The sequence below is a fragment of the Acinonyx jubatus genome, chromosome B2 (assembly GCF_027475565.1).
Source record: "Acinonyx jubatus isolate Ajub_Pintada_27869175 chromosome B2, VMU_Ajub_asm_v1.0, whole genome shotgun sequence".
Classification (NCBI taxonomy): domain Eukaryota; kingdom Metazoa; phylum Chordata; class Mammalia; order Carnivora; family Felidae; genus Acinonyx; species Acinonyx jubatus.
This window is the reverse complement of record NC_069385.1, coordinates 12,368,839-12,394,810: the sequence shown is the minus strand read 5'-3', so window position 1 is coordinate 12,394,810 and position 25,972 is coordinate 12,368,839. Positions and strand designations below refer to the sequence as shown.

At 47.2% G+C, this 25,972-nt stretch overlaps 2 protein-coding genes and 1 long non-coding RNA gene across 15 annotated transcripts in view; 2 read left to right on the top strand and 1 right to left on the bottom strand.

Annotated features, from left to right (window-relative positions):
* TIAM2 (TIAM Rac1 associated GEF 2) overlaps positions 1–14,189 on the top strand; it is a 246,893-nt gene extending 232,704 nt beyond the window's left edge. For all 12 annotated transcript variants that reach the window (XM_053222048.1, XM_053222050.1, XM_053222049.1 and 9 more), the window contains 11 exons: positions 1,364–1,432; positions 1,990–2,115; positions 2,973–3,081; positions 6,275–6,454; positions 6,873–6,991; positions 8,017–8,125; positions 9,194–9,252; positions 9,917–10,022; positions 10,934–11,021; positions 11,397–11,551; positions 13,085–14,189. In XM_053222048.1, the coding sequence (XP_053078023.1) occupies positions 1,364–1,432; positions 1,990–2,115; positions 2,973–3,081; positions 6,275–6,454; positions 6,873–6,991; positions 8,017–8,125; positions 9,194–9,252; positions 9,917–10,022; positions 10,934–11,021; positions 11,397–11,551; positions 13,085–13,677 (1,713 nt within the window). In that variant the 3' untranslated portion in view covers positions 13,678–14,189. The remainder of the gene's footprint in view (positions 1–1,363; positions 1,433–1,989; positions 2,116–2,972; positions 3,082–6,274; positions 6,455–6,872; positions 6,992–8,016; positions 8,126–9,193; positions 9,253–9,916; positions 10,023–10,933; positions 11,022–11,396; positions 11,552–13,084) is intronic.
* Positions 14,190–14,240: 51 nt separating this feature from the next.
* Positions 14,241–25,972, bottom strand: part of TFB1M (transcription factor B1, mitochondrial) — a 64,517-nt gene continuing 52,785 nt past the window's right edge. For both annotated transcript variants that reach the window (XM_015084933.3, XM_053222062.1), the window contains exons 6-7: positions 17,409–17,536; positions 14,241–14,597 (exon numbers count right to left, since the gene is read on the bottom strand). In XM_015084933.3, coding sequence (XP_014940419.1) covers positions 14,354–14,597; positions 17,409–17,536 — 372 coding nt within the window. In that variant the 3' untranslated portion in view covers positions 14,241–14,353. The remainder of the gene's footprint in view (positions 14,598–17,408; positions 17,537–25,972) is intronic.
* Positions 16,622–21,482, top strand: LOC113598615 (uncharacterized). The gene is made up of 2 exons (XR_003419238.2): positions 16,622–17,553; positions 18,493–21,482. It is a non-coding gene; the product is annotated as an uncharacterized LOC113598615 (long non-coding RNA).

Below are 25,972 nucleotides of genomic sequence, written 5' to 3'. Positions count from 1 at the left end.
ATAACCAGCACCCGGTGCCTCTTGTGATTCGCACACACACCGTTTTTATTTTGTGGTTTCTTTTCGTGGCTGACATTTAACACGGGATTTTACTTGTTCGTCTAACCTTGATCCCTGCATGCGTGCAACTTGGAATTTTCAGCCTTTGTGTGTTCCCTCGAGATACGGTTCAGTAACTCAGCACACCTCCCTGCTCGGAAGCAGTCGCCGGGGAGGATGGTGAGGGAGGAAAGGCCAGGGAGCTGTTCGTTGCGAAATAGTAAAAGGCCTCCCAGGCCTGTCTACTTGCTCCCAGAATCTATGCCATAAGGTTCTGGAGGCTTCGGGCTCTTACAGAAAGCTCTCTGGGTCTCGATTTCTCCATTGTAAAATGAGAGAGCAAAGTAACGGACTTTGTAGTCGGTTACTTAATGTTTTCGTACTCAAAATTCTTCAGAATAAGCGAAACAAGAAAAAAAAATCTTTCCTATTACAAAATTATATCCTGGTCTTGGCTTCAAATTATCGCAAATAAACCATTTTGGGAGTTGTATAAATGCCATCAACTCCCACTGTTCCGTACTACTGGGGCCCGGTGTACTGGGGGCTCAAATATGGCCTAGATTATAGGCCGCTGATCCGTGGACATTTTTCTTGCATTTGAATACGGGAGTTCGAAATTCTGCTAATGCGTCAACCCCAGAGTTGAAGAGCTTCCCAGGTCTTGCCCTGTCCTTCTCAGCTCCGTGGTGGGGCTGTCACCATGCTCCCCGGTAGAGAGGAGGAAGCCAGGGGAGCCGGCAGGGGTGCTCATGCCTGACAGAAGTGCCTCGCCAGAGCTCCCCTTCTCCGAGGGGAGGCGGATGCCCCCTTGCACCGGTCCACAGAAGGAGGGGCTCTGTCACCAAACTGTCTAAGCAGAGTAGGTGACCCAGCTGCTGCGTGTACTGCGGGATTAGCCCGTGTGAATTAGGGCAGAAATGAGAGTAACCAGTTTTATTTATTTAGTTACTTAATTTTTTTAATGTTTATTTTTGAGAGAACATGAGTGGGGGAGGGGCAAAGAGTCTCTCTCTCTCACACACACACACACACACACACACACACACACACACACACAGAATCCGAAGCAGGCTCCAGGCTCTGAGCTGTCAGAGATCATGAGATCATGACCCATGAGATCATGACCTGCGCCGTAGTCAGACACTTAACCGATGGAGCCGCCCGGGCGCCCCTGATAGTAACCACTTTTAGGGTCACGAATCGCAACAAGACACGATTCCATCATTCCCAGTGGGAGTCTGGAGCTGTGGTCAGGGTTGCTGGAAACTCTTGGGTATTTTGGAGACATGAGTGATAAAGACTCTTTTCTTCCACGTTTCAGGATCTGAGCTGCCTCTTTGAATTATATTTGGAGCCACTTCAGAATGAGACCTTTCTCACCCAAGACGAGGTAATCGGTCTCCCGCCACCCCATCCCCCCGCTGTCCACTAATGCACAGGTTAGTCTCTGTTTGCCCTTTAGTGGACCTCCCCGGAGGTTGTATCTCCTGATTCCCCAGAGAACACACGGGACTTAAGCATCGTCAGAGGGACCAAGCGTGGCCTCCTCCAAAGCCGTTTATGTGGCCTCTGCCACGTGAGGCCCAGTGGCAAGAGTTTGTAAATGCAGGACAGTCACGCCCTTTTTGTAGGAAGTGTGGCCCAAAGTCACCCCTTAATCCATGACTTGTTCGTGTTCAATCTCCGTAATGGGTTCTTTGCTACTGACCTCCGTTGTTTACCAGTTTGAATCCTGCAAAGGTTCCATCCGTTTAAAAAGTTAGTTTGGAACTGCCGGAGCTGGAGCTGTAAACCCCTGTGTACAGACGGTGTCCCAGAGGGAATATGCTGCCTTCGTTCAAGGATTTACTTCTGTCTGCTGCTCCCCGAAGGACTGGGGATTTGTTGGGGCGGCCCCTCTCCACCCCCACCGCTGATGCCCTCTGTTCAATCCCGGCCTTCATGTAGATGGAGTCACTGTTCGGCAGCTTGCCAGAGATGCTGGACTTTCAGAAGGTGTTTCTGGAGACTCTGGAGGATGGGATTTCAGCCGCCTCTGACTTTAACACCCTTGAAACTCCCTCACAGTTTAGAGTAAGTGGTTTTGACTTAGGTTTAAAGCAGAACTGGGTGGGTAGAGTGCGGCGTCCGCCCTTGGAAAAGAAAGTGTCCCTGACTGCTGACAAGGTAAGTTCAGGGCTTTCGTTGCACTGTTTTCCTGTGGCAGCTGGTGAGAGGCTACATTTTTACTTGAGTGGCCCCTTAAGCAGAAGTCTGGGTGGCCCAGGTTTTGTGGAGTCGGCCTGGTGGCTGACCGTGCCCACGCTCTTCACTCAAGTCCGCTGAAGGATACGTAGGGGGGTTTGCTTGCGAAGCGGGAGCGCTGGCCCTGAGTCTCATCCTTCATTTTCACAAGGTCCTGTGACCCGGGGACATGGGTCCTGTGACACGGGTCGGTGGTACTGAGGGAGCCCTCTCTTCTGTGGAGCCCGTCTCCAGTGTGAGCATCCGGGACCCGGAAGGAGCCCCTCTGGGGAAGGAAAGGAGGCAGACGGTAGAAAGGGGGCAGGGCGGTACCCAGACGAGAGAGCATTTGTCCCGAGTAAGGCACAGTTGGCTTGATTAGTTATCCTCTCAGGTCATTTGTATCCCATTTTGTCAGGTGTATTTTTGTAGAACTTTCTTTCTTGCCCTTTGCCTGTAGTGTCAGTAGGCTCGGCTGCCAGAAAGCTTTCAATCAAACTAAAGATCTGTGAGGGAAATACCAGACTGTTCTCCGTCTGCCGTGAAAATGGCACAGTCTTGGGCTTATTTCATTTGGTGATTTTCTGAGGCATTAGTGCTCTGGTGTCTGAAAGATGGCACGGATGCGCTGAAGTAGTCAGAGGCCATGCCAGGGCCAGCAGACGTTGAGTAAACCATGACCAATGTGACTTTTCTTCCCCTTCTAGAAACTACTGTTTTCCCTTGGAGGCTCTTTCCTTTATTACGCGGACCATTTTAAACTGTACAGCGGGTTCTGTGCTAATCATATCAAAGTACAGAAGGTTCTAGAGCGAGGTAAGTTGCTCTTACCTTTATATCTGTGCTTTTTTTTTTTTTAATTGTTAACAGTAAATTTGCATGTAATAAGTAGGGATAAATGCAGTTTTGACGGATCCTGCTCCGTTCTTGACCTTGAAATTGAGAGATACTAAAGGGAAACTTTTCGGTTTATTTCAGTTTATTGGCAACAGTGAACATATGTCCTAAGAGCAGAGAAATTTCTTTCCCATGTGTCACTTTGCTGTTCAGTTACTTCTGGATTCTTTTCTACCAAATGCCTTGATCTAAAAACTCAGAACCATGAGCCCCTGGATGGGGACAGAAAACACTATGCTGTTTTGTTTCTTCCTTGTTAACCTTCTCATGCCCAAGGAATCACTGCACTCATAAGAAGTGTTAACTAAACTTAAAGCCTTTTTTGTGGAACCAGGAAAAAACTAACATTTAACAGCCCACACCCTCTCACTGAATTACCTTTCATCTTTCCACTTAAAAAGTTTTTTTTTAATGTTAATTTATTTTGAGAGAGAGAAAGAGAGCAAGCTGGTGGGGCGGGAGAGAGAGAGGGAGGGAGGGAGGGAGAGAATGAATCCCAAGCAGGCTCCGTGCTGTCAGCACAGAGCTTGATTTGTGGGGCTCGATCCCACAACCCATGAGTTCATGACCTGAGCTGAAATTAAGAGTCGGACGCTTAACCAACTGAGCCATCCAGGTGCCTCTCTCCACATTTTTATCATCTCACTTTATTCTAGTGGCTTTAACTGAAGATTCTCATTTTCTTTTGTCTGTGTAGACCTGCGTGGTCGACCCCCTCACTCTTCCCTTTCGTGCTGCCATCAGACATCACTCTGTGGAACTGAGAGAGATGCCTGAGTGCGGATTCCTGCCCGGCAGCGGGTCAGGTTTAGGCACACGGCCCGTGCCCTGAGCCACCTGGGCTTTCGGTGACGGGCCAGCCCGTCAGCCCAGCTTGGGAAGTGTATTCAGAGATCTGATGACAGCCGTGACCTCCTTTAGGTGCACGCGTATTGTGGGGAATGTTGCGGCACAGTTACCATCACTGTCCCGTTAACCTGCTGTTCGATCCGGTCCGGTAATACCCAGACCAGGAATGCTGCTTTCCCTGAGGTGGCTCTGTTGCTGAGGCTTCTCTCAGTTACACACATATCTTCACGTATGAGAGGACAGTTCTCAAATCGGTCTCTCTCTGAAGATGCTTCTCTGTCCCAGTCTTTGGAACTCTCATACATTTCTGGTGGCAAAGATCAGAGGAGGAAAAATCAGTGATGCCGGCACAGGACTTGAGGTTGTGAGCAGCGACGATTCGGTTTGTATGGAGAACATCAAACAAATATGGGAGTGTCTGAGGCTCGGACAGTACAGGCATCTTATGAAAATGTGTGCAGTCCTGTTTACGTTCATCAGAACCGTCTCCAGACCAGGTTACCAGGCTGCCTGACTTCTCCGGTGTGAACTAGGGGATAAGACCCGAACCTGCTGAAACCTCAACTGTTACCATGTCTTCAATTCCTAGGATCAAAATGACTCCCCCCTGCCCCCACCCCCCCCAGGACTTGAATGCCTTCTTTAGAAATACAAGTGGCCTCATGCGGTTCACTCCCGTTATAATTCGCTACCATTCTAGAAGCCAGTGAGTCAGGGCTCTCTTCTGGGACAGAACTCTTCTGTATTTGAACGTTTCTTAGTTGCATCAACACGGCAGTAGCCGCCAAGCTTAGTTCTAAGCCCCCTCCTGTCTGTCATAGGCTTCTAAATGGCATTGTCAGAAAGGATCTCACGGTTGTTGTTCAGTGTTTCTTTCTCCAGACCAGGGAACAGACTCTGCGGTATCATGGAAGGCATGTGGAGGTTTATTCCAACACTCTGAGCATTAGCCGGCTCCACGGATGCACCCCTGCCATTTGGTTTACATCTGGATCTTTCCAGTTTCGTGGAAGACCAGGCTCAGGTTTAAGAAACGGAGTCTAGAAGTGCCGGGAGTTAACGAGCTCCAGCCCAAATCTGCGTCTTGTACTTGTTTAAACAGAGACCTGACTCCATCGGTGTTTCCTCCCAGAAACGCCTTCTTCTTGAAGGCCAATACGCAGTAATGTTAGCGCATCACCAATGCTTTGCTCGGTTCTGAAGGATCGTCTCGCCATCCACTTGGGTAGTCACATTCAAAATGGTACCGCACCTCCTAGAAGTTGTAGGTTTTGCCTTTGGAACAGAACCCCAGGTGAGGGTGTAATTTCATTCAAATCGGCTGAATTCCAAACAGCTGGTCACCCAGGGTCAGCAGGTGGAATCCAAAGCAGCCACTTGTGCATCTGTTGGCTCTCTCGAAACTAAGTGGAGTTGGGTTCCCGTGTGTGCTCTTCGTGACGTCAGACTCTGAACACAGGGAATGTTCACTGCCCACAGAGGTGCCATGTGGTGGAAGGATTGGACTGCTCAGAGCTGTGGAGGTGAAGGCAGCAGTGCTTATCAATTTATTTTAAAAGAAAGATAGGGGTACCTGGTGGCTCGGTCAGCTAAGCGTACGACTCTTGATTCGGCTCAGGTCATGATCTCACGGTTCGTGAGTTCAAGCCCCACGTCAGGCTTCTGCGTTGACAGTGTGGAGCCTGCCTGGGATTCTCTCTCTCCCTCTCTCCCTCTTCTCCCACCCCCCCCCACCAGGAGCCCCCCACTTGTGCTCTCTCGCTCAAAATAAATAAACTTAAAAAAAAAAGATAACCCCTAAGTATTACAGAATAAGTAACAATCTGTGCTAGAATGGTGGTGGTGGGGTGGAATACTGGTTTATTTTGCTATGGGATTCTTCTGTAGAACAGGATATAGGATGATACGTTTTCACGGCTTTGTGAATTGGTTGAAACTCACTTTTTAGGCACCTAGAACAATCTCTCTCACGGGTTTGCATGTGACTATGCCTCGAAAGTCAGACATTCCTGCATTTCGACTTGGTGTTCCTCTCTGGCCTATGTAAGCTCCCTTTGCCGGTGGGATTGGCCCCAGAGCTGTGATGCCGAATCCGTGTTGACGGCTGGGTGCCGGGCCCACTGAAGCATTTGGGTTTTTGTAAAGAACGCCATTGGGAGGGCTGTTGAATAGACGATCTGGGACTGCATTAGAAACGAAATGAAGTCGGGTTTCGTTCACGCTGCTGTGCTCTTCTAAGGGTCTTTTCCCCACCTGCTTGTAGCTAAAACTGATCAAGCCTTCAAGGCTTTTCTGGACGCCCGGAATCCCACCAAACAGCATTCCTCCACCCTCGAGTCCTACCTCATCAAGCCAGTTCAGAGGGTGCTCAAGTACCCTCTGCTGCTCAGGGAGCTCGTGTCGCTGACGGACCACGAGAGCGAGGAGCACTACCACCTAACAGGTGAGGACACAGAGGCAGCGCTCGTGAATGCGGCGGCTGCCAGCCGCCAGCCCGCGGGGCCCCTCTTCCCGGCCCCGTTTCACACATGGCGACTGCAGTTCCTACAGTGACCAAGTGGGGATTAAAGGAGATGATTCACATAAACCACCCATCAGAGCACCTGCTAAGTGGAAAGTGCCCAATCAGCGTTCGCGTTTATTATGAGCGATACTTTGTGTTGCCTCATTCCGAAGAAAACCGGAGTGGAAGGCCAGTCTGTGGTTCTTCGTTGTAATGACTAGATGGCAGTGGGCTGTTTGAGCCCTACCTGAGGAATGCTTCTGTTAGTAAGGAAAGCCTCGAGTCCTGGCCGGAATCTTGAACTTACCACTGTTGGTAGGCCTTAAAATTAATAAAATGACGATTTCCTACTTTTCAGAGGCACTGAAAGCGATGGAAAAAGTAGCAAGCCACATCAATGAGATGCAGAAGGTCTATGAGGATTATGGAACCGTGTTTGACCAGCTCGTGGCGGAGCAGAGTGGAACAGAGAAGGAGGTCAGTGGGACTTCCGGATCCTGAGAAGCGTGATGCGTTTGTTCACTGAATCCGTTGGCACCGTCCAGAGCAGGCCGCCCTGTTCAGGGTCTCCTGGAGGAGGGTGGGCCTAAAGTTTTTTTGATCTAAGTGCTTACAATAAGCCACACCATTTAAGTGTAAATGTGACATAAAATTCATGACACCGGTTTGAGAATGTAACCTTATGTCACCTTAACACTGTACAGAAAAAACTAAATCTCATTTAGCTCGTCCCTCCCTCCTCCTCCCTTTCCTTGGGGCAGGAGGCAAGACTAAGTCCAGAGGCCGGTGCATCTATGGAGGGTGCAAGCTGGCAGAGACCGGATGAGTACACGGGTGGGGGCCAGCCTGTGGGGAGAACCTAGGGCTTTTCCGCTTTTCTTCCTTCGCATCTGACATCGGTGGCCACCTCCTTACTTACAGAACTAGTTGTCCCTAGAGTGACACCATCTCTCTCTCGCTCTCTTTTCTGGCTGATTACTAAATCAGGATCTTGAGCTTTTAAAGGCTACATGTCAGAGGGAACATAGTTTCACTAGAAAAAGGCAAGGACAGAAAACAACTGGAGTTGAGTTTTTTTATTAGTTTCAGCGCTGGTGCCTTTTGATTTGCAGGCCCAGAGCAGTTTGTGGCTCGGGGCTGGTGAGTGCACTAGAGCCCCAGGTAAATATTAGTGAGGACAACGTAGGAGAGCCTTGAACCGTCAGGGAATTGGCACCGTGGAGTAGGTCACGAGGCGTGTCTCACCCACATACGACGTGTGCACTGAACAAAATGCCTTCCCAGTTAGCTTCTTTTTCAGACAGTTTGATGCGTCGCTCGTATTTTCAAAACTTAACGCTATTTGAAGGCCCCATGTTTCCAGGGGCCGTAATAGATCGAGGGTGCTTGCATTTTGGCAGTCACCGGTATACGGTGACACACATATGTGATTCACACTCCCAACGGGAGATGGTCTACCCCCCGCGGTCTCCATGTCTTTGTCTCTCGTTTTTACGAAACAGGTGACAGAACTTTCCATGGGGGAACTTCTGATGCACTCTGCAGTCTCCTGGTTGAATCCATTTCTGTCTCTAGGAAAAACCAGAAAGGACCTCGAGCTCACAGTGTTTGGTTAGTATGCCATTCGAAAGCGCATAAACTTACAAAAGGCTGGTGGTGATGAAGAACTTCCTAAAGCCACCAGGCCGGCTAACTCCGGGTTTCCGAGAGTTAGAATCACTGTCATAAGGGCTTTTGACTTCACAGAGCCAGCCTCCAACTATGTAAAATGCTGTCACTTGTGCATACTCATTATCTTGTTCTCCCTTCTGCTTGCCTTAGTGGTTCTGGCCAAATGTTACAGGAACAGATCTCTTGAGGCTATTTTGAAACCTGTTATCTTAATTGTTTGCTGCTTTTCAAAATGTCTTAATTCTCACTGAGACCCAGTATAGACCCTGTGTTCTCACCGACATGAACACCATGTCCTCAGAGTTCAGTGAAATAAAACAAGAATTTTTTAAAAATTGCCAAGATCTACTTCAGATAACCATTCTTATTTTTTAAATGTTTGAGAGTGCACCCATGTGAGCGGCAGAGGGTGGGGTGGGGGGGGGCGGGAAGAGAGAGAATCCCAAGCAGGCTCTGTGCTGACAGCACGAAATCAAGAGTCGGACACTTAACCTACTGAGCCACCCAGGCGCCCCCAGATAATTGCTTTTTAGGTGAGTGGGTGTACCTGCGTAATTCAAATATGACCAGAGGGAAGTATCATTTATTCACTCCTGTGCCGGCATAATGGGGTCTTAGAGCTTCATAAGTTTGAAGAGCTTTGTTCTTTTAAAACATTCAGCTTCGGGGCACCTGGGTGGCTCAGTCGGTTAAGTGTCCAACTTTGGCTCACATCATGATCTCACGGTTCATGAGTTCAAGCTCCACTTCGGGCTCTGTGCTGACAGCTTGGAGCCTGGAGCCTGCTTGGGATTCTGTGTCTCCCTCTCTCTCTGCCCCTACCGCACAAGTACCCTGTCTCTGTCTCTCAATAATAAACATTAAATTTTTTTTTTAATTTGGATATTTCCCATAAATGTCCAGATTAAAAAAAAAAACAAAAAACCATTCAGCCTTACTTAGTTCAGCCTTGGGACAAAATCTGTATAAAACAATGAAAGACTTTTCTTTTTCTTTTCCTTTCCGTAGTCTTTAAGAGAGCTGTCATACTGGTTTATAAAGAACACTGCAAACTGAAGAAGAAACTGGTAAGACGAGAAGTAATTGTGATCACAGCCACCTTTCCAGGGCTCCCTGTTCCTAGCAGCATTGAGCTGAGAAGCCTGCTCAGTGCCACGGCCTCGCTTGACTAATGTGACTTATTCCTGGGGTGACTAACCCACTCAGATACTCAGGGTGACTTCTTGTTCTCCCCACAAATGACATCTGTTTTAAAAGAAGATAGAGGCAAATAACCTGTGCTGGGCTTATGTAGAAAATCAGCTTTCACATCCCTGAAAACGGCCCATGTTTGTTCCATACACATGACAGACCGCGTAACTTTGGTTGTTTTCAGATCACTTTTACCTTGGCTCAAAACAAACCCAACAGCTTAGCTGAATCAGCTAATAAGCCATCAGAGTCATGACCGTTCAGAGGCAGTGAGGACACAGAAGGCTTGGTTGTCATTCTTGCTTGTCTAGAAGTCTCTGTCCCCCTAACTACGGCTCTGCCCTCTCCCCGAGCACTCCGTGAGCTCTTTGAGAACTGGGAGCACACCCAACCCGATCTGGTTCTGCACCCTGAACACTCACACAGCCGCAGCAGCCCTGCCCACGGGGAGACCTTAAAGTCCACTCCCTGCACACCTCCTCTCTGGGTGAGAGCATGTCCTAACACCTTTCTTGGGGGGGGGCGGCTTTTATATTCCAGCCCTCGAATTCCCGGCCTGCACATGGCTCTGCCGACTTGGATCCATTTAAATTTCGCTGGTTGATCCCCATATCCGCGCTTCAAGTCAGACTGGGGAACACAGCAGGTAATTGGTTTGTGCAATAGGATGCCAGGAAAAGGCATTTTAAAGAGACTTGTTTGCATCGTGGAGTGAAAAACTAGGAGAGAACTTCGGGGATAATTTTTGGGTTTTATTTTATAGGCAAGGGAAACGAGGACAAGAGAGGTTGTTCTGAATTTTTTTTTTTTTAACACACTTTTGCGGAAAGTAAATGCCAACGGATGGCTTTTCTTTGCCAAATATGTCTCTTCGTCGTTTCCTTATCTTCACTCAGTGGTTTTCCACTTTTCTGCCTAATATCCTTGATACCCTGAAATTTGTTAAAGAAAGAAAGGTCTACAAATTTAAATTAAAAATATTTTGAGATCCCAGAAAATTCCTTAAGATTAAGCAGTATTATATGTGATATTAGAAAAAAAAAATCTCCAACCTTAGAGAATGTTCAGAGATCCTGTGAGACTAACCATGTTCTGGTGACAATGCCTCTGGTGACAGAAAGGACCGAGAGGCTGAGGCACGTGGCGATGTCCTGGGTCCCTGTTTACTTTTTGTGTGAACTGCTTACCTTTCCTAGAACAACTGACTTTGGGCTGGCCTCTTTTACCCCAAGTACCTGAGCACAGCCCTCACGCGGTTCCTTCCAAGGAATACAGTGAATGGAAGGGGGTTGAAAAACAGGATCCGTTTAATCTGTTGCCCAGAGAGGTGAAATCCAGGGCTAGGGAGAAAGCACGTTCAGATGGATGGAAAACTTTACCAGGAAACATAAAAAGTAACTAAAAAGTACTTAACTTTTGAAAACCATTTGTGAAAGTCCAACATAGAATGAGCCACGGAAGAAAATGAGGAGACTCGGGACAGGGAATATTTGACTTGAGTCTTTGTCAACTTTACATCTTTGGCAGAGTTGCAGACCCTTGTCTCCTCTTCCACAGGGACAGAAAATAATTCCATATGGGAACTGATCCATACGAAGTCAGAAATAGAAGGACGGCCAGAAACCATCTTTCAGCTGTGCTGCAGGTACTACTGACTTCCAAAAAATACAGCCGATGGGAATAAGGCCGAATTACACTCTCTCAAAAAAGGGAGTTTAATTTTAGTGCCCTCCTGAATTTTGATGACTTCAGGTTCACACCCAGCCTCCCCCGACACAGCAACTGTGCCTGTAATAGAACACGTTGATTAAATATACATCCAAATTTTAGTGCTCCAAGGCACTTCAAGAACCATCACTTTTCACTCTAAAAAGAGTCTAAGTGAGGAGACCACAGAGCCCACAGGCTGGGTAACTCGCTGCCGGTCTGTCCTGAGATCAGATGACACCGAAGGACAGGGCACGTGGGGTTGGAGCATGACACTGGACGTTACTGCTGTTTTCTCTTCTCTTTTCACCAGTGACAGTGAGAGCAAAACCAGCATTGTCAAGGTCATTCGATCTATTCTGAGGGAAAACTTCAGGCGTCACATAAAGTGTGACTTACCCCTGGAGAAAACGTGCAAGGATCGCCTGGTACCTCTTAAGAACCGAGTTCCTGTTTCGGCCAAGTTAGGTGAGAACTTTGCCGGCCTTGTGTTTATTCAGGAAAACAGTCTGAGCTTCTCTGCAAGGATGTATGTTCTTGCAACACGGCAGTTAAGTCCTCCTCGAGTTGTACAGTCCCCGGGGGAGCTCCGTAAGCTCTGAAGCAGACACCCGAGTCCACAGAGCGGTGCGAGAAGGTGGTGGCAGTTGGTTTCCTTTTAAGACACCTCAACTGCCTCCTGCTCCCAGACCTTGTAGTAAACTGTAACCACTGCCAAGCCCAAGGCCTCATCTTACCTCCAGCTGACACAGCTCAGATCACCATCTCACCTGTTTCTTCCACCGAGATGGGGGGGGGGGGGGGCGGGGAGGTGTGCTTTCGTCACCACCATCATCCCGGTGCTCAGAACGGCTCAGGGCATCTAGAAAGTCATTGCTTGATGAACCGAGATCTTCTGCTCATTCTTATCCGTGAGTCAGCAAGTAAACATTCCAAGTCATGCTTTTCTTCAGCTTTCTGCTTGCTTTGTAAGATTTCAGTGTTTTCACCTTTCTTCATTAACTATTTTGTTAGCATCCTTGATCTTGTGTGTAGTCTTTTAAAATACTTGTCTTTATTTTGGTCACAATTTGACCTCTTCAAATTTACTGCATACTTTCTTTTTGTTTCCCTCCATTGCCAAAATAAGCTATATCCATCAAAAACGCACTTATTGTCTATAGAAACCTCACAGCTGGGAGCTCCCCTTTTCCCTGCAACCCAAGAGTGAGGAGTTAAACACACACAAATGATTATTCATATTAAATCTCTGAAAGTTGGCTAGAAATGCCAACAGAGACCGTTGTCATGAGTGATAAAGGGCGTTTTTCTACTTTTAATTGAGCAGCAAGGGAAATAAGGGGAGACAATAGGCACAGAAATGTGGTAGAATCTTGGTTATCAAATTACAAAGCACTTTAGTGGAAGAAAGGAACATAGGTTTTATTAACTTTTTCATGTATCCATTGGCAGACTGAGAATCCTAGCCCTTGTCACAGTTTATAGCTTGTTGTTCTGGCTAAACAACTGAGCTCCGGTAACTGGTCATCTAAAAATGCCAAACCCTCACGGCACCTGGGTGGCTCAGTCGGTTAACCATCCGACTTCGGCTCAGGCCATGAGCTCACGGTTCGTGGGTTCGGGCCCCGCATTGGGCTCTGCGCTGACAGCTCGGAGCTGGAGCCTGCTTCGGATTCCGTGTCTCCCTCTGTCTCTGTCTCTGCCCCTCCCTCTCTCCTGTTCTCTCAAAAATAATAATCATTTAAAAAAGTTATTTTAAAAAATGGTCATTAAGAATAAAAATGGCAAACCTTCCAGCATAAAATTTCAAAAAACCTATGTAAAAAATTGGCAGTATCTATTTTTTTTTTTTACCCAAGTCCCAGGATAGTTGCTAACAGAAGTGAGATGGTAAAATCTAAAGGGATTAAGATGTTAGTGCTTAAACGAGCAATGCCGAAATTACGCATTGTGGAGTCTGTTTCTCGATCATTGAAGGGAAGCGTGATTTTCTCATTGCAGCTTCCTCCAGGTCCTTAAAAGTCCTCAGGAACTCCTCGAGCTGCGAGTGGCCCGGCGAGCCCAGCAAGGGCAGCTCCCTGGACTCGGACGAGGGGAGCCTGAGCAGCAGCACGCAGAGCAGCGGCTGTCCCCCGGCTGGGAGCTCGCAGGACTCCCCACAACCCCCACCTGCAGGCCCGGCTGACTTGTCCCCCAGCCTCATCAAAGAGAGCGACATTCTGAGCGATGAGGAGGATGACTACCATCAGACCCTGAAGCAGGGCAGCCCTACCAAAGACATTGAAATTCAGTTCCAGAGACTGAGAATCTCGGACGACGTGGACGCGAACCTGGCCGACCGGCGGCCCAGAGGCGAGCAGCCCAAGCTGGTCCGCGGGCACTTCTGCGCCATTAAACGAAAAGCCAACAGCACCAAACGGGACAGGGGAACTTTGCTCAAGGCACAGATCCGTCACCAGTCCCTCGACAGTCAGTCTGAACATGCCAACCTCGATCTCAGTTCTGTTCTGCAGCGAGAATTCAGTGTCCAGAGTTTAACATCGGTGGTCAACGAGGAGTGTTTTTACGAAACAGGGAGCCACGGAAAGTCATAGTAGGATTTCCATCCGACGTGGGTTAAATGGCTTGTTTTACCTTTAAACTGGTGGTAAAGTGGAAATTGCAGAAAAACTATTCGTTATTGGGTTTTGTGCAGCATACGTTTTCCCACGAAATAGTTGTAAAGATTTAAGTTATTTTAATTTATTGTAGATCAGAAAACTAGATTAAACTGATCAGAATCTGTAAATTACTTAGTTTATATCCCTTTTGAGCAGGTATCAAAAATGACTTAGGATCCTTAAAATTGCAGTCTATTTTAATTTATGTGGAAAAAGATGGAGTTGTGATTAATAATTTTTAAAAGGTCATTCCCCCCCGCTCCCCAATCCTCTGGGCATTTTCTTTGAGCTGTTAGTTTTTGCTTTATTTAAAGCATATTTATTTTAATGTGGGTATGGGGCACAATGTGCAGATACTTCATTTTTGTAAGGTTGTAATAGATGCTGTTTATACCGAACATGTCCTATCTATGCAGTATATATATTAAAAGAAAGCTTGTACTGTATGTTGATTATTTTCTCTACCGAGTTGTACAGTAAAAGGGAAGTAAGTCACACCTGGTCATCGTATTTTTATTGTCCTTCCAAAGTGGACCAAAGAGTGTACCTCTGAGCAGCTCAACTTTGGGAAAACCAACATCCGCAAAGCTGCTTGCCACCGAAGCGGCAGCTATCGTCGGGATCTCTCCTTGTCGTTCTCTCTTTCCTGATTTTTGCTTTTATTTTGCTTGAGTTCTTCTCTGAAATTATAAGTAAAGAGGTGTGGGTCTTCATCACACATTTTCCGGTACACATCACAGAGGCTCTTAAAATGGGAGACAGAGAGCTGGCTGGGTCGAAGGGTAGGGTCCACGTCCGCCAACTGTAACAGTTTCTCAGTGCTTTCCACGCGCTGAACTTCAGGGAATAACATCCTGAGAAGAGAAAATAATCAGACTGACTTGGGGAACTCTGTAAGTCATGATGCCTCCTACTCTACATCGTTTTGACAACTGACCACCAGAGGGGCTGGAAGAGACAGCCGGCTGGCTTGGCTGCAGGGCTCTGAGCCGGTGGGGAGGGGTCTCGGTCTTGCCACCAGGCAACAGGTACGAGGGACACTGAAGGCAGAGCTAATGTGACCTGTGCCATACATCCCCGTGGGAAGGTATTTTCCACAGCTCCATCAGTACAAGTATCGTTTAAGGTGACATCTGCTCAGTTCCATTCTTAATGTTTGATTTGCCTCATTTTTAAAAAATTTGCCACATATCTTAATATGAAACTTGTCTAATTTCTCCTCTATAATTTGAACTTAGCCTTGGGAACTCTACACCCCCCAGAAAATGACCTTGACCTTACTATGCAAAGTCAGAAAACCGGTGACGTGAAAATGCAAACAGATCATTCTTTTAGATTTACCTTCAGGCATCTTTAAAATTGAAGTATGTATTTTAAACTTCATCTAACCAAGCCAGACCACTGTTTTAAAATGAATGACAAAACTGACTGAAATGTTGGAAAGCTACCCCTGGATTTTTTTTTTTCTCTCAACAGTTGGAGGCTCTACGGAGCTCAGAGGTCATGGCCGGCTGAGATGGGAGTTTTCCTTATAGGCTCATGGTCCTGGAGTGAAGAACTCCACGTTTCCTACAGTGTCCGGGCAAGCTGTGATCTCGGGGGTTTCAGTTTCATATCAAGGAGGGGTTTGATCACTCGGGACCAATTTGTGGGTGTATATGACTAAGGGACACCAAGAGGTCCAAGTGGGTCACGCTATTTGGGGTTCCTATCCGCATAGGGGACTGTGTATATGAAATGAAGGGGCCCGTCACTTAGCTTGGAAACACAAGGGCCAGCTCTGGACTCAGGCCAATTTCGGGATTTCCAAAAGTAAAATGTGCTTTTTGTGATTTTTTTTTTTCCCCTCCACGAATCCGGGCCATCACATAAAACTGTCCCAGTCACAGCCTGTGTGAAGGGGAAGCATCCCAGCAGGGGCCCGCGGCCTTCATCGCAGCCAACACTGGGCCAGCTCCGTTCCTTCGGTCTCCGCTCGAGAGGCAGGACCTGTACAGTGATGTAAAAATCCTGGCCTAATTGGAGTTCACAAACGGCAAGCCCAGGATTGAACATCAGTCCGCTCAAATCCTCAGGAGTGAGTTTTCGGGGACAGTTTCAGGATGCAGCTGGCCAGCCATACCTGAAATATGTGCTAAGGGGACACTTCACAAAACCAGAAAAAGAAGTGGAGCTTTTCAAATGAGGGGGATTTTAGAAAATGGGAGATGCATGCCTACCAGGCCAGGCCCAGTTTTTAAACACACACACACACCTACCTGCCTTACTTGGGCCGAATTAAACATTTTCTTGGCTGCCACCAGACACAGAATACCACTGTGCTCACGTCAGGGCCTTTGGGAGCACGTGGACTGTAAGCCGCCACGTTCAGGCTGCGTTTGCGGACAGTGGCCACATGCATGTGCAGAGCAGTGAGCACGGCGGAACAGAGGGGCTCCCCATTAAATACTTGGTGACGCCATTCCGGCTGCTCCAGTGTTAACTTACCTTCTAGTTCTCATTGTGTCATATAGCAACTTGATGGAAAGAAAGCACTTAGAAAACCCCAGTAGTGCGAGAATACATTCGGTCTTCATTCCACGTTTCTGACACAGAGCTTTTAAAACCTTTAAATTTCCGGATGGGGTGATAGCATATTTGTGATTACTAATAAAACTCCTTTTCAACCATACCTGAGTTTATGCTACTGGGGGGCTCCTGGCGGGTCCCCCGATAGCTTCAGGATGGGGACAGGTGCCAAAGGAAACAAGCCCGATCAGAAGGTTGGAACTTTCAGTCTCACCTCCCCCACCCCCTCCGGGCCCCCTGGCCCCCCAGGTTGAGGAGAGGGGCTGGAGACCAAGCTCCATCACTAGTGGCCAGTGACTGTACCAGCTGATAAGTGAAAGGGTTTTCCTGAGTTCTGTGAGCCATTCCAGCAAATTACTGAACCTGAAACGGCAGGGGTAGGGGGTGGTCACACAAATCCCAGAAATCCCCAATTCATAGCCTGTGGGTCAGAAATACAAGGGGGCGGGGGCGCCTGGGTGGCTCGGTCGGTTGAGCGTCCGACTTCTGCTCAGGTCATGATCTCGAGGCTTGTCAGTTCAAGCCCCGCGTCGGGCTCCGTGCTGACAGCTCGGAGCCTGGAGCCTGCTTCGGATTCTGTGTTTCCCTTTCTCTCCGTTCCTCCACTGCTCACACTCGATCTCTCAAAAATAAACGTTAAAAAAAAAAATACAAGTGGCCACCTGGGACTTACGACAAGCATCTGAAGCGGGGGTGGTCTTGTGGCCCTGAACCCTTAACCTGGGGGGTGTATGCGGCTCCACGTCAGTGTCAGACCTGACCTGTAGGACGCCGGCTGGTCGACGTCACGCATACAGGTCAGAAGTGTTGAGCGTAAAAGCCAGCTGGCACGGTCGACCCTGACGGAGGACTCCTGGCCCCCGCAAGGCAGGTCATTACCGACCTGTGGCTGTTTCAGGCTGTACTGATGCTGGAGCCATGTGTCCGTGGCCCCAGGGTTCAGTCACAGTTTTGCTGTTTCCTCGTGGCAGTCAAGCTTTGCTCACCTTAAGAGGACCATTCAGACAGCTTGAAGAATCCTAAAAACGAAGTTCTTAATCTTTGAAAGTATTAGGATTTTAGAAAGCACGCGGCTGAAAGGAAGAAGGCATTCTTACCCCAGGCCTCGATAGCAGTATTTCCTTCGGAACTGAAATGCATTCTGCACGACTCTCTCCACCAGCTTGAATGGCTGCTCTATCCTGGGCCGCGTCAGGGGCGTGAAGTGCACCACGCCCACGTCCACCTGCGTCGTGAGCAAAGGTACGTCACTCCGTGGCACGGGAATCACGTGACTAAAACAACTCATCTTAGTAAAACACAGGCGGATGGGTGGTTGACGGCGTAGTCTTCGTAAACCTTTACAAGGGCTTCGCCTTCGTCCACGGTAGGCAGGTGAGTTGCTGCGCTTGGCACTGAGCTCAGAGCGATCACGGTTGCGTCTGCTCTGTAAGCACATCCTGTAGACCTGTGCTTGAGGATCACTTGATCTCAAAATGGAGTTTTACAATGGCCTTTTCAGATCAATCCAAATAATCATTAAAGCCAGTAGGCAGATAACAGCTTTAGAGGGTTTTATTTAGCTCTGGAATGAGAAAAAACAAGCTGCAGCAGCAGATCTATGAGGCTGGGCTTCGAAACAGAGAAGAGAAGGCAGATGGCCCCCCAGGGACCACTTAGTGCTAAACTCCCCAGAAAGGGAATCAGGACACCACTTATTTTGGGTACAGACACTGATTAATCAGCTGTACTGAATTCACGGTCGTCATGTGCACATCACTTTCGGGAGCAACTTTAAATGTCCTGGGAGGTCCAGGCAGGGTTAAATAGGAAAAGGAAACCACCAAAATGCCACTGTGTTGGTCTATAATATACCCTGTCTTAGTCTAGAACTGGGCTCATGGTCATTCACAAGTATATATTCAGAATAACAAAGGAACAATAGTATTGAAAGCAAAGACGAAGACGGAAGTGGAGTCAGAGCAGTTGCCACACACAAAAATGCCCGACAGAGACCATGGCCTGACAAGTGGAAAGTGTGTTCATAATCTACAAAAGCCTTCGTCTCTGAGGAGTTGTTCAATTTGCTACTTAGAACATCACACAGACTCTCAGAGGCTTAAAGTCTAGCAATTTATGGAGGGGGGGTGGTACCACTGCTTTTCAAAAGGAATTCATTCTATATTTTTTAAAATTCCACAGGGGTTATCGTGTTCTCCTGGGAGGCCTTGCTTCTAAACATCCTTGTGGCTACAAAACTCCGCAAAATTGGCCTGCAGTCTGTGAGGATGGAGTGTTTTCAGGGTGGAGGGGAAGTACTCGCATACGACGCGAGACCGCGTGGACGGGAACAGAGAAGGCGTGCGTGGACCGACAGTTATTCCGCTTCAGGGAGGGACTATCTGTAATGTTAAGTGTTCTCATTAAATTTTAAGTTTTTCATATTGTGTTCTATGTGTCGCTTCATCAGTTTCTCCAAGTTCAGCAACAAGTACTGTAGAAAACAAAGGCTTGGTTAAAAGGCCAGGACTTCTGTAGACCTGCACAAAAACACCAACGAACAGGGCCCAGGGGTGTTGGAGAGGGCACTGGAGAGGATAAAGACTGGGGGGGGGGGGTGGCTTCAGGGTGGACAGGAGCACGTCAGTCATCAGGGAGGGAAAGATGTGTGTCTGTGGCAGGAAAAAGAATCTGAGCGGAGGACAGCGGAAGAAGCCGAAACACTATAATGACTTTAAAGGTCAAAGCCTCTGCTCACAAACTCTGAAAGATCCATCCCCACCTTTCGTCCTATTTATCTGGAACGGAGAAGTGAACCCAGCTGTCCAGGAAGGTTCTAGGCCTCGCCCCATCACTCTATACTTCTCCATACCACTTGCCCCCACTGAGCCCACTGGCATCCGCCCCTCTCTGTCTGCCGGCCTCCAGGACTCCACCCTTCCAGCCCTTTTAGGCCAGTTTGTCCATGTGACAGTCTGTCCTGACGGAGCTCTTCACAGCCCCCAGCTATGAGCCAGCAGCCTGCCCGTCTCCAGGGAAGCTCAGCTTTTAGCAAATGGGGTACAATCTAAGCCCTAGCTAAGCCCAGGCCGTTATCAAAACTCTGTCATGTTCAAATACAATAAAGAATAAAGGCACCAATACAGGGGTAGATGCAGTTCCCTTCCAGTACAGAAACTGCCACCTCCAGCTTCTTTGGATTTTAAAATTTGGTGCCGCCTTTTGGGGGCACCTGGGTGGCTCAGTCGGTTAAGCATCCGACTTGGGCCCAGATCACGATCTCACAGTTTGTGGGTTTGGGCCCTGCATCGGGCTCTGTGCTGACAGCGCAGAGCCTGGATCCTGCTTCGGATTCTGTGTCTCTCTCTCTCTGGTTCCTTCTCCGCTCACACTCTGTCTCTGTCTAAATAAATGTTAAAAAAAAAATTTGGTTTTCTTTTTGCCCAATTTTATTGCTTTGAGATACAGTTGGTGTTTGCAAATATAGAAAATGTCTTACGTTAGTTTTCCATAAAGTCTTAAGCCCTGTACAGATACAGCAGCACCCTAACTGTAGCGGACTTCTAAAGATCGAATGTAGTTCTGATAGTTGAGATGGCTAACGGTATATCCCAGCTAAAAGAAAATACCTACTCACAATCAAATACAGTTCCTATCCAGTGGAGGACCCTGAGAAAATGGCCCTTCCAGTAACGTGTCCTGCTTCCCTGCAAGACCTCCTGTATCGCCCTCTTTTCCACCCCCACCCCCAAAAGCACTTTTCGGAATTACTGTGAATGATGGAGCCCATTGTCTCTAGAACTACAGGAAAGCTGCTTGGTAACTAGGGTAACAGATACAAAAATGCTTTTTACTTATATTTGAATGCTTATTTAAAAATTGCAACCATTATTTTTCCTTCCTTGAATTTTAACTCTATTAAAGGGCTTCATTGCAAAAAAGCAACCAGTATGTAGGCACTGGATGCCCTTAACAATTCTATTTTATTGTTGCCAGCAGCTTTCCAAACTCAGTCTATCAGGATACCAAAATGACCTAAGAAAATTTCAAATGAAAGGATTTGTAATGAATCTAAAATATCTGCCTCTCAAATCCACTCGAACATCAATGCTGTACCAAGCTGAGACGATGCTTCTCAACGTCAGCAGCCGGGGCTGCACGAGGCTGCAGGCTGAAGTTCCATTTTCCAGACCAGCGTGTCTAGGGTGTGACTGGTTATGACACTGCGGGAGACCTGGGATAAGAAGCCAGTAAATCTCCAATCGCAGACGTTGCCAACTCAGATCCTGAATCAACAGAACAGAGAATGCCGAAGAATGGGCCGCCCAGCTCTTGCCGGGGAATCCTAACAGGGCGGAGAGCTACCTAACTACCCCGGGAAAAGGCACAGAAAACAACAGGAGCCATTCCCTAAGAAAGGGTCCTCCACACTTCCGATGGCATTCGAGACCATTCAGGGGCAACCCAGTGGAAAGGGAAAATGTTTAGGAAGTAACAATTTATAATTGGCTGAAGTGTAACCATACCTGGGAGAGAACAGAAGGGCGAGAGAAAAAGGGCTACAGGGAATCGCTGAGAAGCCTTCAAGAGCAGTAAGAGAAGGGTTCAAAGGTCAAGGTGGTACTGTCTCAGATTAGCATAGCTGGGAGTGGGAAGGGTCTGGCTGGATCCTACACCCACCAGTGTCTGACTCTTCAGGTCCCTGCACTGAGCTAACGACAGCCTCCAGTCACAACTTCCTCAGACAAGGGTGACAGAGCGGCAAGTCGTTAATGCCTAGGATACTAGAATTACACATTTTGTAGAAAAACACTTATAGATACAAATGTCTATCAAATTTCCTATAATTGGTTTATTCTGCCTGTAATCTTGGTCCCAAGGCCAACTTAAGGACAGAATTTCAGTTTTAAAACCTTAAAATACAAACACTTTAACAGCATTCCAGGTGTTCTGAATCCAACGTACTTGACGTAGGCTGACACACTGTTATACCTACAAATCTTTCTTTAAAGTTCATAATTTGTGGGGCACCTGGGTGGCTCAGTCGGTTAAGTGGCTCAGGTCATGATGTCACAGTTAGTGCGTTCCAGACCCGCGTCGGGCTCTGTGCTGACAGCTCGGAGCCTGGCACCTGCTTTGGATCCTGTGTCTCCCTCTCTCTCTGCTCCTTCCCCGCTTGCGCTCTGTCTCTCTCTCTCAAAAAATAAACACACACATTTTTTGAGTTTATGATTTGTATTTTCTATAACAGTATTAATTTCTCTAGAAGTTCCACCCCACCTTTTTTTCCTCCTTTATATTTTTGAATGTTGTTTTTTCTCTTCCTCCTTGGAATCACAAAGCAGTCACAGTACTTCCTCTCAAGAGTATGAGCTCGAAGGACAGTGAGCTGGGAGTATGATGAGGAATTAAGGGTAAGAAAGACACACCCACGTGGGGGGAGCAAATGGAGAGAGTGCTTTACAGTGTAAATTATGCATGTAAATGTATGCATGTCAGTGACTGTATGTATGTAGATTGTGCCTAGTCGGAACAAGAAGAGCAAGATGAGTCTCTTGGTCCCAAAATAGGGAACCCGTTTCAGGGAGGCGAATGCTTAATTCTAAACAAAGCACAAGAGGGACAAGAACAAACACTGGATTGAGATTTTCTGTTACATTTAACTTGGAGTTCCTGGACGATCATGGGGAAAACCCCTAAAACCATGAGCTTTCCCACCAACCATGACTTTGGGGTTTGTGAAACAGCATCTGGAGGGGCCCTGCTCTCTGGGGCCGCAGGCTGGTAGCACAGGGGCCATCACGAGGGCCCAGCCTCTGCTTTCGCAGCGCCCCAGTGCGATCTGTTCTTCAGGGACAATGTCAATCCAGGTGGACTCATGAGACACTCAATGAGGACTGCTGCTCTCGAAAATATTAAAAGACTCATAAATGAACACAGATGCAAATATATTAACTCACAAGGAGCCACGCTGCCAAAGAGACTAGGGGCTATCTTCGAGTTACCTTGTCACTACCTTCCCCTATGTGCGTATAAAACGACAAAAACTACCCCTAAATGCAGGCCCCGTTACTATCAGAAGACCGCGGAGTGACACGGATGGGAGCAAGCATATACGGACTGGTGGCCGCCATGGTCACTGGTGTCTGCCCTGAGGGCCTGACCTCTCACTGGCACAGGTGGGGCCGGACTCTCCCGGTCCATGTGCTACGAGCACCCAGACCGCCGCATTCCTTGTGCTGACGTGTTGTTCCTTTAAATATCCTCATGTTGTCTGGCTTTTCTGGTTTCTGACTTGAAAGACATTCTGTCTTTAAAAAATTTTTTTTTAATGTTTGAGAGAGAGAGAGAGAGTGCGAGCACAAGCAGGGGAGGGGCAGAGAGAGGGAGACACAGAATCCCAAGCAGGCTCCAGGCCCTGAGCTGTCAGCACGGAGCCTGATCTCGTAACCGCGAGATCATGACTTGAGCCGAAGTCGGACACCTGACCGACTGAGCCACCCAGGTGCCCCAGAGATATTCTGTCCTTTGAAAGGCAGATTCTACAGCTGCTAGATCTCACCCTTTACCTGCTTATCTTGCTAGTTTAACTCACAGAGCTCTGGGGTCTCAGAGTCTTCCCTATATACCTATCACCAGAGATAAAAATAAATAAATAAATGATTCAAACTGATGCAAGCTTTATAATCTGGCAAGATCACAAAGTCCTCGTGGACTCAGGGCGCCAGAGTGTGGGCTGGGATGCAGGACACCTTGCTGGGCAGGAACGGGGGGGAGGGGGAGAGAGAGAGAGAGACAGACAGACAGACAGACACAGGGAAGAAAGGCAAAGAGGAACAAGGCAAGAGAAGCAGTCGGTGCCGAGGGTCAGGCCTACAGAAGGCCATTCAGCCCACAATCTTGGATACGGCCGGTAAATGAGGAGGTTTTAAAGAAACCCGTCCTGCTCTTCAAAATAATGTGCAAAGAAGATGTAACAAATACATGTTTACACTGCTTATTAGACTGAACAAATTACATCCATCTGCAAATGTCACCACAAAATCCAAAGATAGTCTTAATATTCTAAAATCATGTGAGGAAAACAGAAAACGAGTCCTCAGGATCCCTCCTCTGAAGACATGAAAGGGAGAAACAAAGCGTAAAAATTAGCTAACAGCTAATAAACAAATGTAAGTGTAACTTACATAGCTTCCCCCCCTCCCCCGCCCCATGGTTTGCTCTCTGTGCTTTCGGCCGCCCCCAGCCAACCTCAGTCCGGAGGCAGAGGACCCTCCTCCTGCTACAGTGCCAGAGGGTCCGCAGTAACCTACCACTATGTCACAGTGCCTCCATCACTCACCTCCCTTTGTGTCACCACGCAGGCATTTCGTCAGCTCACATCGTCGTCATGATGATGACATCTTACGGTACAGTAAGATATTGAGACCACACACACCTTCTCTTACAGTATATCGTTATAAGTGTTCTACTTTGTCATTAGTTGCTGTTGTTAATCTCTTACTGCACCTAACAAATTAACCTTTAGGTATGTACACACAGGAAAAACACATGGTATATATTGGGTCTGGTACTCTGTGCAGTTTTAGGCATCCACTGGGGGTCTTAGAACATAACACATGTGGCTAAACGTGGGGGGGAGGGTAGTACTCTATGCAGAAACATACACCTGATTTGCTATAAAAATCAAAAGAATTAGGCTGGCTTCAATGGACATTTGAGAACACACAGAAACCATGAAAATAAATCTTCCTTTTAAACAAAGTCCTTACTACAACCCACTAATCTGTAAGCTACCAATCTTCAAAGTTAAAGTCTTCAGGCTAGCCTGAAGCATTATTTTAAAACTAAAATGACCATAAAGATGGAGGAAAATGATGAATTAATCCTGCTCATAGCTGATACTATTAATTTCCTAAGACTGGGTCTGAAGAAAACATTATTTTAAGATTAAGTCAATCACTTTAAATCTGTGGGACGGGAATAGGTAACCACTTTTTCTTATGCTGCACTTTCATTATTTTCAAAGCTGAACAGAAAGCAAATAAGAGAAGATACTGTTTTTAAAATCAGAACCTCGACTTTTCACTGGAATTAAGTGGGCAGCATTTTATACATGCCGTGAGTGGGCACCATCCCAGACCAATGAAATAAGAGCCGTGGGGCCTGGGCCTCGGGCTTTTTTTTAAAGCTACGTGATGGCCCTGTGTGGGCAGGGGTGAGAAACACAGGTCTGCTGAACCTCATACAAAAGTATGTATTGTTGTTATTTCTAAAATACTCAATTATTTGGTCTTTCAGAGAAAAGAGAAAAGCTTGTCTGAGTTTCAAATGATCATTACGAAGAAAAACACACTAAGGAAATCATATGCAATTTCTTCTTAAAAATACCTACCTGAAAACATTTTAAAGAAAATAGATGGACTGCTGAGTCACTGGACAGTTACTCAGTCATGGACTCTGCACGAATGAGAAGTGTTTTTCTGTAAAGCCATGGAGATGTCGGTTTTTTGTTTTTGTTTTTTTGCGCCGTTATCCAGATTACCACAGAAAGAAAAGACTCATTCTAATGAGATTTACAAACACATTCTTCTCTAAGTGGAGGCAGGGAAGTGCTGGGGGTGTACGAAACGCTTCGAAAATCACAGCACCCTGGGCCCGCGTCCCATTCCTGCTATGTGCTCATTTTACAACCTTAGTCAAGTTACTTCACTTCTCTGGGGCTCAGTTTTCTCGTCTGCAAAATGAGGACTCCTACGACCTCACAGGGTTGTCTTGAGAAGCAAGCAGCACAGTGCCTCAGGCAGTATCTGGCAACACAGGGAACGGTTTTATGAACACTAGGTATTAGTATTAGGCCCAAATGACAAAACCGAAGAGGAACAAAATGACTTAAAACTGCAGTCTCATTTAGAAAGGATACAATTATACTTTTAACCATACAAAGGTATAGTTTGTTTATCTACTCAAAACTAGTTTCTGAATTCATTCAACAAATACTTACCTGTGCCCTTACTACTCCTGGCACAGGAGACTCGGCAGTGACGGGGGACACACAGAAATCCTTGCTGTGTGAGGTTCTTACGCCAGAGAGTTAGAAGTAGAGGGGCTCAGAGGTGGGGGGATTCTTGACCTATTGTGAAGTTTAGAAATAAGATGATGTGTTAATTAAGTGGATGTTGGGCATGGAATCCTGGACGCCTTTAAGACCTGGGACGTGCCAGGTGCCAGGGTGAATTTGGCATCAACGGACGTGGGGAAACTGAGGAGAACAGGGGTGGGGAAGACCGGTCCTTGCCTCCGGTAGGTCTGAAATGTGTGTAAGTGATGTCACACCGGCGCTTGGATATATAGCCGGGTGTTCAGGGGAGAGGGCCAGCGAAGAGGCATGAGCTAAGGTAAAGATAAGATTTATCTTCAAAACCTTCTGGGCTTAAAAGGTTACTTCTCTTACATGTCCACAGTGGAAGCAGAGGAGGTCAATGCGTTATATTTCTCTATAAACTTCTATGTTTCCATCTCTTTTTGTACAAGGAACCCTACACCTTGATTAAAGGTCTGTAATTTGTGAAAGTCATTTGCACTTCAGAAGTTTTTCTAGGAGAGGCAGTTAAGATTTTATAGGAGAAGGGGTCCCACCAAGGCAGAAGAGTAATCAGAGACGTTCTGAAAATGGAAAGAA